This window comes from Zosterops lateralis (assembly GCF_965231275.1).
Source record: "Zosterops lateralis genome assembly, chromosome: Z".
Classification (NCBI taxonomy): domain Eukaryota; kingdom Metazoa; phylum Chordata; class Aves; order Passeriformes; family Zosteropidae; genus Zosterops; species Zosterops lateralis.
Window position 1 is genome coordinate 19,517,354 of NC_139800.1, and position 12,968 is coordinate 19,530,321.

At 40.5% G+C, this 12,968-nt stretch overlaps 1 protein-coding gene across 1 annotated transcript in view; it reads left to right on the top strand.

Moving 5' to 3' along the window:
* The window catches only part of ADAMTS12 (ADAM metallopeptidase with thrombospondin type 1 motif 12), a gene marked incomplete at its 3' end in the record, with an annotated part of 144,342 nt that overhangs the window by 81,169 nt on the left and 50,205 nt on the right, over positions 1 to 12,968 (top strand). The window contains exons 7-12 of the mRNA XM_083884040.1: positions 151 to 300; positions 2,770 to 2,913; positions 3,590 to 3,734; positions 7,721 to 7,813; positions 8,043 to 8,188; positions 9,143 to 9,312. Coding sequence (XP_083740166.1) covers positions 151 to 300; positions 2,770 to 2,913; positions 3,590 to 3,734; positions 7,721 to 7,813; positions 8,043 to 8,188; positions 9,143 to 9,312 — 848 coding nt within the window. The remainder of the gene's footprint in view (positions 1 to 150; positions 301 to 2,769; positions 2,914 to 3,589; positions 3,735 to 7,720; positions 7,814 to 8,042; positions 8,189 to 9,142; positions 9,313 to 12,968) is intronic.

Below are 12,968 nucleotides of genomic sequence, written 5' to 3' on the forward strand. Positions count from 1 at the left end.
GGTGTGGGATGCATGCCAACAAATTACCACTATGATTTACTTAAAATGCAAACTACCACATTATAGGATGAAAGCTTTCTACCCAGTGTCAGGGACACTCCACAACTGGTTTTAAGCTCTTTAAATGGCACATCTCTTTTGTGATTCTAGAAAGGACATTTGTGCTGGCATGAACCGTCCCTGTGAAACCTTAGGCTTGTCCCACCTGTCAGGCATGTGTCAGCCTCACAGGAGCTGCAACATCAATGAGGACTCTGGCCTTCCCTTGGCTTTCACTATTGCTCATGAACTTGGACACAGGTACAGTTGACAGGGAAGGGGGAACCTGTCTGAGTTGAATTTGTTATTTGCATGTTAATACTCAAATTGTGAGATAGAAAGAAAACAAAAGTGAGTTAATGTCTCTACTACTAAAATCAAAACTTACTTCAAACAAAGAAATTAAAAATAAATTCTTAAGCCTTTGACCTTTGTTTTTGTTGTTGTGTTTTACGTATACAATTATTCAGTACATCAGGATGAAATAATTAAGCTACAAAGAAGCGTCAGTCATGGTAATTTTTCTAGATATGTGCTAGGTTTCTTTCTGTGCAATTACTTTAGATCATCTCCACGTCTCATTATGTCAAGGCATTTCAGTACTGTAGATTAGCTAGAAAACATTTTTGACTCATATAGTGAAACTCATCTAGAAAAACATATATAAATCTTATAATATTTTATATTTAATTTTTTTAAACAAGTAGTCTTTTTAGAGCATTTCTCCATAATTAGTATTTTCTGTATAATAATGTAGATACACTTAGGTCCAGATAAAAAAAGCTCCTGGATATTTAGTTTAGACATGGTTAATTTTTTAAAATTATTATTATTGGATATTTTTGTTTGAGGTAAATTTCTCAGAATTTTAGATTTTTGGAGGTGTCTTGGTTGACTTACTTGAAAAAAAATTGATTTTTGAAACTGTTTTGACACAGCTGTTTTCCTCAGGGCAGAGTGTTATCTCATGGGTACTCTGGTTTGACTGTAATGCCTGCACTTCTTGACTGAACTGTGTTGCTTAGCTAAGGCACATATTCATTGCTTTATCTACATTGATGTTAATTTCACTGTGTGCCCAGCCACCAGTCAGGATGGAGTCTCTGTTTCCTGATAGGATATAATGATGATGATGATGGCATGATCCTGTTGCCCATTAATTAGCCACTCTTTATTGGCAACTTCTGGCAACTTCTCCATTGCCAGAAAGGAAATAGTATAAATAAATAATGCTGAAATCAGTATGATCACTATGGATCTGGGTGCTGGGGGTTTAAGTAATTTGGTCCCCATGGCCTGTTGCTGGCAGGGAGCTGTTTTCATTCACACTAATGATCTGAAGAGACTTCTTCCCCATAGATTGATCCATGTGTTCTCCTCATCTAGCCTGGCTGGCTGGTGACTCTGGGTCCTTTGGATGCTGTCAGGCTCAGTACTGCTGTACTTGCCCTTGCAGGAGTGGTACAGGGCCTTTCTTTCCTTAAGGACGTCTCCCTAAAGAATGTTGAATACTGTAGGGTTTGTTGTCACCCTGTTAACTTCAAGCCAGGTTAGTGTACACATACAGAGAAGTTAATGTATAGACAAGTTTGTAAGAACAGGTGAACAAAAGAAGACAGATATGCTCCCATGCCTTGGATGAATACCAAAAGTCAGCTCTTCCCCACACCGTCTCTCTAGATGTTTGCAGCCTTAGAATTCAACAGATCCTGTTTGTGGAAAAAGCCTGTCAGAAAGGGGAGATCCTTGCATTTATGCTTCTGACTCATGACTGGAATTTATTCTGACTGAAATTAGCTCCACTTTTGGAACTTTTGACTCATGATACATTTTTGAGAAACATAGTCTTAAGTATTTTGAACATACTTTCTCTGATTCATGACTGAATCATGACCTGAGTAAGCTCTCACTGCTCTTAGGACCTACACACCTCCAGATGTAACGATGTAGGTGTCAACATCTTCAGATGTCAATATCTTTGTATGTTATTATTTCAGATAATCCTCACACTGAAGTGATGAAGAGGCATATGTGTTTACTCAGTTGAATCCCGTCCAAACTTTTGTGTTTATGACTTCTGCAAGCTGTTGAATAAAAAAAATTCTCAGCAAGCCAGACATGCTGGAGAGAACCTGCTATGGGGATCTGTTTGTATAGATTGAGAAAATTAAATAGGATGAAGGAATAGAGGTTGGAGGCAATTTCACTGAACATTCAATAATTTTGTAAACAGTATCTCTGGTGCAGTCTATCAGAAGTTTTTAAAATAAAAAAGCAGTTGAGACGTAATTATGAGAGAGTTTAAAACAATGTAACAAAACCTCAGTTAAAGTGGTGCAAGTTTGGGTACAAGTGTTAGGAAGCAGTCTAAGATGTAACAGCTGTAACATAACTTTTAGGTTTAAACTGTGACTTCTGCTTCAACTGTGCACTAGTGTTTGGACTCCCTTAAAAGTACACAAGTATAGTCTGTGAGAGTCTTTCTTCATTTTGTGCAGGGCAGTGTTGCTGTGCATAACAGACATATTTGAAAGCCTATCGGGGTGTAGATTTTTCACAGATTTTGGGTTGTATGTTCTATATGTGCATTTTCTTTTAGCACCCAGATAACTACAGCTCTGCAGGGGAGGAACCAATGCAAGTATCTTTTTAAGCACAGAGTGGAATGTGTAGGTAAGTGTCGTATACAGCAGTCTGCTGGAATTATTAGATGTTGTTTTTTATCTCCAGTTTTGGAATCCAGCACGATGGGAAGGAGAACGACTGTGAGCCTGCTGGAAAGCGCCCATACATTATGTCCCGACAGTTGCAGTATGATCCTACTCCCCTCACCTGGTCACAGTGCAGCAAGGAGTACATCACACGGTTCCTAGAGTGAGTGATCAGGTTGTGGCATTTGCCTAAATTGAGCACAATTGTGCTGGAGTTTAAAGTACATCTTGTATTACTGTACTGATAATTCTAGGGGGTTTTAGTGTGCTTGAGTTAATTTTCATGGGGGACATACCACTGTCCTATTGGTTACTTATTTGGGAAAAGCTCTGTATAGTCTTGTAATCTGGAAGTGAACTCAGGTCTTGTCATGTTGGCTCAGGTTTGGTGCAATCTGCAGCTCTCTGCAGTTACCAGGAAGAAAGAAGCCTTTCCATCAAGGGTACTGACAGAACTCCATAGACTTTGCCTTTGGCCACAGTGCCATGTGTTTCACTTCAGTTACTTGTTCAAATCTGTTCCATTCCTTTTTAAGAGCAGCAGTGTGCTTTAACCAGAGACGATGGGGTTCTCTGAAGCCACTCTGCAAATCTAACTGAGCTCATGATATTTCCACTTTCACAAGCTGTATTTTGCCATTTTAAAACCATCTCTTGCTAGACAGAGTAACTAATTTGTTTGCAGCATTTCAGCATAACTTGGCTGGAATCTGGAAGAATTATTTACATAGGCCATAATCAAAATTACCACCAAGAAATAGATACTAAAAGTTTGTATAGAAGCGTCAAAAACCTGTGGTGGTAGGGAGTTTTTTAATATGGATTTTTTTGTCTTTTAGTCGTGGATGGGGCTTCTGTCTGGATGATATCCCTCAAAAAGAAGTTCTGAAGTCCCCAATCATTGCTCCTGGAGTGATTTATGATGTGCACCACCAATGCCAGCTTCAGTATGGTTCCAATGCTACATTCTGTGAAGATGTGGATGTAAGTGCTGAATGTTTTTCTTCATTCTCCTAGTAAGAATTCAAAATTCTTAAGCAGCATGGAAGTGCATTCAGTGCACCTCATTTACACGTGCAGCATGTTTAGAGTCTCATAGGCTAGATGTGCATTGCCTAACACACTTGATTCTGCATATTCTGGAAGTGAGTTGTTATGCTGTTTGCCTTGTATTTCACAAGATCTTTCCTGGATCTTAACCATATCCATGGTTAGATGCCTGTCCTTCAGTAGTGGAGTCATTTTGGTTTTAAACTTGTAATACTAATTCTTAGGTAAATTATTAATGCACCTGAAATCCAGTTTTAAAATATTCTTTACCCTTGTGGCTTTCAATTGATCAAATCATTCTGGGAACAAATCTTCAGTTCCAGGAAGCGTTTCCTGAAGAAGTTAGGGTTGTGTTCTCTTCCCATACATGCTGTTTTTTCACACTCTTTATGATCTAACAAACATAAGAATATTTTGGTCCCTGTGGAAAATATTTATTTTGAAAAACCAATATTTTTGCATGGAACATTAGATATTTATGTGGAAGTGTATAATTCATAAAGGATCCTGGGCACCCTGGGGTCTGTCTCACAGCACAGCAAAACAGTATTGTGAGGAGATGCAAGGGACCGGTGTAGTCACAGCAACCCTCACAAGATCTTGGAGCCCTGCAGAGTAACAGGTTGTGTTAGCTTAAAGTACAGTGGTAGGATGTTTTACTGGTACCTAGAATGTTCAGGCCTCTTTGGTCTGTACAGCATTTTTATACCTAGCACAGCTCAGAAACAGTGTTTCCAAGTGCTAGCTTAGCTAAGTGATCACTAATTTTCCTGTGTTTTGAGCAACAATGTTCAGTAAATACTAGAGACAGCCAGTAAATAGCCACCCTACTGGCCCTGTCAAACACAGATGTGTTTTGGCAATTGGCAGTGCTGGTATGAACACAGCTGTGGACTGGGCACTGCTGATGTTGACTGTTTATTCCATTCAGATAATTATGTGTATCTTCCATCTACCCTTCTCTTAAAGAAATTATTTCTGATTAATCTTTTCAACCTTAATAGATAACATGATTACCAGTGTTGAACTTCAACTGCTGAATCTGAAGAAGGTATTGAGAGATTGCTTTCATTACCTGCTGTTACAGTTTCCTTAGTTACTATAATTTGTCTGTTGGTAGAGATAGAAAATTAGGGTGTAATTTTGCAGTATTGGCTCAGTCTGTCTCTCCTTGAATTTGAACTTAACAGGCCTTTACATTCACATCTCCTGATTAACCAATTTTACAGCTAGACATATGCCAGAAAATTAATTGGTATCATCTTGTTTTGCATTTTACTGAAAGGCTGTATTTTGCTGGTAGTTGCACTGGCAGGAGATGGAATTGTGAACACAAGAGTCAACCTGGAATGTTGAATCATTACTCTTTTTTTCATTTTGTCTAAGAAGTCTGACTCCTTTTTGACTTTCCTCTATTTACTTAACCTTGCTCACTGACAAGCTGCTTTTGTTTTGTACATTTTAATATCTGACTGAATATAATCCACAGATCCTTTTAGAGAGAACAATCTGCATTTAGCTGAAGATGCTCTGGGGTTCAGTGATTACACTTAGCAAAAACTGATATTTATAATTCAGATAGTGGTTTCCATGAAGCACTTAGGCAGCAAAGTGTTCTGTGAAGTATATGAATATTATCCTTCTAATAAAGTAAAGAAAAGCAAAATATGTATTAGATGGAGGAATTTTCCAAATCATAGCTAGACCCATCATTTACTATAGAACAGACTGCTGTAGGAGATCAGAACACTTATTTTATTGTCTTTATCCAAAACTTCCACTAGCTTCAGTGAAACTGAGGGTTTTTTGCATTTAACTTTCTTCGAGACACAGACCCCTATTCTCAACATTTGGATGGAAAGTGTACATCATACTGCTGATGAAAAGAAAACCCATTTGCTTTGCAGTGAGTCCATAGCAGAGTCATGAATTTCTACATTTACCTTCAGAGGCATACAGTACATAGTGCATCCTCTCATGCTGCTGTTTTTTCAGTACCCTTAGAGATAGAAATCAGTTCTGGGAGATCAATATGGAAAAATCCTTGCAAAGTTAAAGAATTCTGTGAATTCTTACTTTGAAATCTATAGGTGCACCTAATGAGAAAAGTAACTACCAATGAAAAGTTGTATCCATTTTCTGTGCCAGTTTCTCTAGTATCTCAGGCATGGTGCAAGAGTACACTTTATTAACTAAACCCACAAAATACATTCTATGTACAAGAGAACGGAAAATTCACTTGGGTAGCTCTGCCTTAAGAACCTGGCAATGATGGCTTCACAAGGCCTTCATAAGGAATGCTACCCTTGAACTATAAACAGAGAATTGGAAAACAAAGTTTGTCTTGTGTATGTTGCCCAAAAACAGTGAACCAAGATGCAGCAGCCCAGACATTATATTCCAGCTGGAGGGTTGGAGTGCTTTGAGATATTCCATGCCATCAGCTTTTTTCTGGTGCTCTTGTTGACAAACCAAGGTAAACACACAGTGGAGAAAGTAAATAAAAGAGAACTCTCTAAAAGCTTGTGCCCAAGCTTAGCCATTTTAAACAAAAGCAGGTCAGAAATGAGCAGCCAAACTCTACATTTCCCACTTGGATGAATATTGGTGCTAGCTCATTGGGGCTGCATTTTTGGAAGTGCACAGTTTATATGTTGGTTTCCAAATCTGGCATGTGATGTGCATTCAGAAGCCCAGTGGGAGCTGCTAGTGGGATCATTCTTATCAACTCCTTTCTCTGATGACACTTCGAGCCATCCCTTCTTCACAGGGTGGTGCTGCCAGCTCTGTTCCCTTTTCCAGAGCTGGACTATGCATCCAAACAGCTCGAGTCCAGACTGGGTTTTTTTTTTTCTGCTGTTCCCACTGGCAGTGTGCAGTCCCTCTGAGAGCCCTGCTTTCTCCACCTTGGAAGTGGTGTTTCACACAAAGACCTGATGATTCAGGAGTTCCTGAGCATGCAGGGCCCCTGTGCCCAAAGAAAGAAAAGCTTCTGTGCATGTGAACTGAAGAGGGAGAAATGGCCCTCCAGCTCTGTCTTCCCTTTCTAGAGAATAGTTCCAACTGTGTGAAGTGGATTTGGTAAAAAGTAGCTGGAATGTTTCTCACCCTGCTTTCTTTGTTGCCTCTCAGGAGTTTCTGTCTTTTTTATGGGGTTGAGCCAGTGCACATGGAGCAGCAGCTGGAATGCTGTGTTTTATTGGCAACCTACTGCATTAAGCTGGCACCGGTTTCTGAGTTGCTTAATATGCAAACATTCACAAACCAGAGCCTTTACTCTTCCCAGCCCACTATGCTTTTTTCTCTGCCAACTAGCTGACTGCTTCTTTTTTTTCAGATCATTTTCTTGCCATCTGCCAAGCTGATGTTTTAAGAGGCCTGATCGCTTTTCCCTCATCTAGTTTTGGGACCTCCATTAATATTGTTGGAGACATGATGTTGTTTTTATTTGCTTGCCTGGCTTTGGTAACCTTCTTTGATTTCACTGTGTTTTTAGGCAGACAGCAATGCAGATTTAACGATTGTATTGGCTAGTACTCTTCAAATGAAAATTGTTTAATTTTCTGTTCACCTTATCTGCAAACAGTTGTGACTGAAGTTTGTTCAGCCATTTTCCTTGTGTTTATCTAGGAGCTGAGCAGCCAATTAAGAGAATATTTGAAGTCACGTAGTATAGGGAATTCACTTGATAGCAATTACCATTTTTTATTTTTCAAATAGTCCATTTTTGCACAGTAATGACAAGTACCTAAAGTTGGACCCTTGGTGGTTCCTATCTTGTGGAAAACCCTGATCCCTCTGGAAATACAACCCTCACAAGGTTTTTAAGTGGCTGTAGAGAATGGTAGGAGGCTTTTCAAAATTTTGGCAATAGAAGTTCAGCCCTGCCTCAGACTGCTGCAGTTTTCCTTCTTTTTCAGAACCTTTGCCAGACACTCTGGTGCTCAGTGAAAGGCTCCTGCCGCTCCAAACTGGATGCAGCTGCGGACGGCACTCGGTGTGGAGAAAACAAGGTGACTGTGAGCTGTGCTGTTTGCGAGCTGTGCTGCCTGCCAAAGTGCAGAGAGGAGCCATCAGTAGCTGTGCCATTGCTGAGTGTGAAGGAGGGTCATCCTGTGACATCTCCATTTACATTTCTGCTTAAGTATTCAACCCTCATAAGCTGAAATAACAAATAATTCACAAAAACGTCTCCCTGTGATAATGATCTGAAGCTCTTTGTGCTTTTTCTTCTCTCCTCAGTGGTGCTTCTCTGGTGAGTGCATTACAGTAGGGAAGACTCCCGAAGCAATCCATGGCGAGTGGGGCATTTGGTCCTCCTGGTCCCATTGCACAAGGACATGTGGGGCAGGAGTTCAAAGCGCAGAGAGGCCGTGTGATAATCCAGAGTAAGCTGAGTGCACTATCTTTCCCTACTTTTGTTTAAGGTTTTTGAGGTTCTGAGGACATTGGAAGTTCTCTTGTATGAGACTGTTACTAGCAGGTGCCACATCAGCACACGTCACAGATACTGGCGCCTATCTTCCCAGTTAGGCATACCTGTGTGAAATTCAGCTGGCTCATCTTTTACAGTAGTTGTCTTGTTGTTTATTTCTTAGCCTCTAAAGAGTCTAAGTTGGGACCAAAGTTTGTTAACCCATTTTCCTTGTGTTTGTCTAGGAGCTGAGCAGCTTCTAAAGAGGCTAAGAGCTTATTTCAACACAAAATTAATAAAAAAATATACTTAACATTTAGGCTTTGGAGAAATAGTGTAAATATTGCTTTATTAATACTGCAATGAGTAAAATGTCCTCAAACACCAGGTGAGAACAGTTTGTAGCAATCTGAACATGAGCACTCACCTTTCATGTTCTGTTCTAGTCATCAGCTTTGTTTGAGCTTCAGACACATGAGATGTCAGGTACAGAGCATGAAAGGCAGCATTCCCTACTGCATATCTGAGTTCATGAAGACTCCACATCTCATTTTCGCAAATCACTAATGGCAGGAATAATTTTTCTTTTCAGAGAGACTGTCAAATGCACTGCAAAGTACGGGATTTAAAGCAGTCCATTTGATAGGTTTATTTGTTATGAGCTCAGCCAGGTTAGTGCCAAGCACTTTTTTTTTTTTTTTGGGGGGGGGGCAGGATGCAGGTACAGGAGTTGTCTAGATTTCTCTGCTTCATACTGACATGTTTGAGTACTCAAACAAGTGATGTGAATAGTATCTCTACCCTGTCTGCCTTGTCAAGGATTCAGAGTCATCTTGGTATGCCACTGGAACCTGAAATACATTGTTGGTTTAAATCTGTTTTTTTTTACCCCCAGTCTCATGTCCCAGTCTCAATGTTCCTTTTCTAGACCCCAGTTTGGAGGAGACTACTGCACTGGAGAAAGGAAACGGTATCGCATGTGTAACATCAGCCCCTGTCACAAGGACGTGCCAACCTTCCGTCAGATGCAGTGCAGTGAATTTGATACAGTTCCCTACCAGAACGAATTCTACCACTGGGTTCCCGTTTATAACACAGGTGTGAAGCTACAAATTTTTTTAATATCTTGTATAAAAAGTCAAAGTTACATGCCTATGAGAAACTTCTATGAGGGCAAGAAGTCACAAGAAGAATTATAAGTTTTCTAATGAATTAGAGAGAAAAATGTGGTGCGCTCCATATGCTGGTGTGACTTTTGTGAGAACAAAAAGGCAGTAGTTCTTCTCTACACATAGATAGTTTTTCAGAGCTCTGGTGATTACGGCTGTGATTGTAACTGGTTCAGTTCCTGAAAAGATACTGCACTAAGAAAAGCTGTTGAAGTCATGTCTGTACTACTTGTTTAGGATATAAACCATCCTTTCCAGTGTCAACCACAGAACAAGAAGCAGTGTGGTGTAGAGCTGCATCTTTCGGCTTGCAGGCCTCACTGCATGCAGTAAAGCAGAGCTCTTCCACTGCACAGATGTGACTTCAGTACTTCCAAACTCAGATCTGCATGGTAGGTGTACTTGGCCTTACAGTGAAAAAGTAACATATGAACTGGTTCATGTAAAGGCAGTGTCAATGACTCTGCTTTATAACTTGCTTTGGAACAGCTAGTTATTAAATACAAGGGTATTAATACTTATAACTGCATTATAAGTAGGCAGTTTGATTCTTGGGTTGTGCATAGATAGAAGGTGCAGATTATCCAAGAGAATCACAAAATTGTTAGGGTACTTCTGCATGTGCATTTGTTACAGAAGGTCTGTTTTCAAAGGACATTGAGAATCATGAGTCAAACACTTACTGCACACTGGAAGGCACAACTGTGCTCTGTTCATGCTGTACTTCAAATAGAACTGTTTGGAACTGTACAGACAAACCAGTTCTATGTAAAACACTGTGCTACTAAACCCGATATATTTCATCTGGAAATAATAATTGGCAAAATCCTTCAAATATCAAGGAGATTTTTTCTTTCTATGGCTTGAAAACTTTTTGACTGTTTTCACTCATCTTCTCAGCAGCATGAATTTCAGCATAGATTTCCATGTTGACCCCATGACCTTGGAGACCCTTAATCTTTTCACTTTCATTCTTACATTCCACTAACAACATTTAAAGTGTTTTCTTGCTGCTAAACTCTTAACATAAAACTGGCTTCCTTAGATAGGCTCTCCTGGTAACACTCAAGCAGGGAGCTGGCCAAATCCTGTGCTGATTCTTCATCTGACATCATTGTATGACTGAGGGTGGGTGGCTCTCATGGGGCACGCTGCTTCCAGTTTTGTCCAGCCAGCATTACCTGAAATACATCTGAGAGTTTTCCTCCCATCTCAGTTTCAAATATTCTTTCACCTTCTATCAGTGGCTAAAGATGTCCTAGGCAAAATACCTGCAAATAAGGTCATGAAACATGTGTCTCTGAGAGACACAGCAGTTTGAGCCTTCATTGTATATGTGTGTCCAAACAAACCAAGACTTTAAACAAAAACAAATCAACAGCCTTTTGTAAACCCCTCACAAAAGCCAGCTGATGCCTCCAGGCCTCTGGAGACTTACTCACAATGTCCTCCATATGTACACCAACCTTTGTCAGTTCCCTTACTTTTTTAACTTGTGCAACCCAATTTCAAGGGTTTTTCATGGCATTCTGTTACTATGTTGTCTTGCTGCCAAGAAGACTTTTTGTAGTGGCATTTGTTAATCCTGACTGGACACCACGTGTCCACCAAAGCTTTTTGTAGTGGCATTTGTAGTAGGTCAGTCCTGCCTGGACATCAGGTGTCCACCAAAGCCAAATTGTTGCTCCCTTCTTCAGCTGGATAGGGAAGAGAGAATGTAACAAAAGGCTTGTGAGTCAAGATAAGGGCAGGGAGAAATCACTCACTGATTACCATCATGGGCAAGACAGGCTGGACTTGGGGAAATACCTTTAATTTATTAGAAATTAAATCAGAGTAGAGTAGTCATGGGAAACAGTATTCCTTGAACGTCTCCAACATAAATCCTTCCCTGCTGTTCTTCTTGAACTGCTCCAGCATGAATCTCTGGTCTGCAGGGCCTGCCAGGAGCCTGCTCCATCATGGGCTTCCAGTGGGGTCACAGCCTCCCTTGGGCATCTCCCTGCTCCACTGTGGGCTCCTCCAGGGGCTGCAGGTGGATCTCTGTCCCCCCCTGGACCTCCAGGGGCTGCAAGGGCACAGCTGCCTCACTGTGGGCTCTAACTTGGGCTGCACCACGAGCTGCAGGGGAATGAATCTCTGCTCTGGCAGCTAGAGCAGCTCCTGCCCCTCCTCCTTCACTGACCTTGTGTCTGCAGAGCTGTTCCTCTCACATATTTTCACTCCTTTCTTCCAGCTCCAGTTGGGCAGGTTTTTTTCCCTTTCTTAAATACATTATCCCAGAGGTGCTGCCACTGTCACTGGTGGTTTGGTCTTTGCCACTGTCTTGGTAGCAGCAGGTCCTTCTTGGATGTGCTGATCTGGGCTCTGTCAGTCATGGGGGAAGTTTCTGGCAGCCTCTCACAGGGCAACCCCTTTATCCCCACTGCTACCAAAGCCTGGCAACACCGATCCAATACAGTTCTTGTTTTAGTATCAGGCATTTTGGACCTCTCATTGGATCAGTTGGGATACGAAGGGGAAAGAAAACATAACGAAGTTTTCCCAAGCACTGAGTGCACATACAATTTTTATGTGCAAAGTATCTGGAAATGTCTAACTAAGGAAATGGATTCCTGAGCCAGACATTCTGTGACATTTTAGACATTCTCTGTTCCTTCATCCCACTGGAAAAAAATTATCTGGATGGTCACAATTCTCTCTCCTGGCTTTAATGTCATAGCTTGCATAAAGTGTTTATAGCAAATGTCACATACCTAAAGAGTCTTCTCTGTTATGTAAATTGTATCTTCACAAGAGAACAAAGAAATTTTTGAGTAGCTTATGATTTAATAAAACAACCAGCTTTAACAAGCAATCTCACAGAAAAGCAGTAAGTCACATCTTGCTGTTTTCCTAGCAAACCTGTGTTTGAGGTTTCAGTTGAGAATTTTCTGGTTCAAATGACTTTATGCCTGTTGGGGAACTTGCACAGTCCTGTTATGGAATTGCTCTGGGCCTCAGAAACACATGTACTCAAGCTGGAGCATCAGAATACCCCTGGGAATTTTAAAATGATGGAGACCTCCAAGTTCAAGGGTGATAAACTATCCAGCAGCCTGGGCAGGATATTTTCTGAATTTTTCTCATGACCCAGGCCCCTATTTTGACACTTTGGTCAGACTTCAGTACGTATCTACTTCTCTTTCCATCAAACTGGCCCCATGTTTATTTATTTTGTACCATTTGACAAAATCCATTTATATGAGTCTGATAGCTTCTCAGGGTTTAACTTCCATCTATAAGTCCTACATTAAACCATGTAATCACCTTTGTTTTCTGTATCAGTGCCAGGATCGTTTAGTGTATGGTTCGATAGGGGTTGTGTTAAAAATGTTTTAAATTTCATATTTCTTCCAAAATATTTCTGTGTGTCAATTAAGATATGTTCTGTACAGTCACAGGGGCTGAGCTAACAGGATGAAATAATGTTTCTGCTACCCTTGTTTCAAAATTAGACTTCATTTTGGAGGTCCAGGCTTTGTTAAAGTGATAAGTAGCTTCACCTCATCCACTTTGTCTCTTTGGTAATTGTCTTTTCTAATT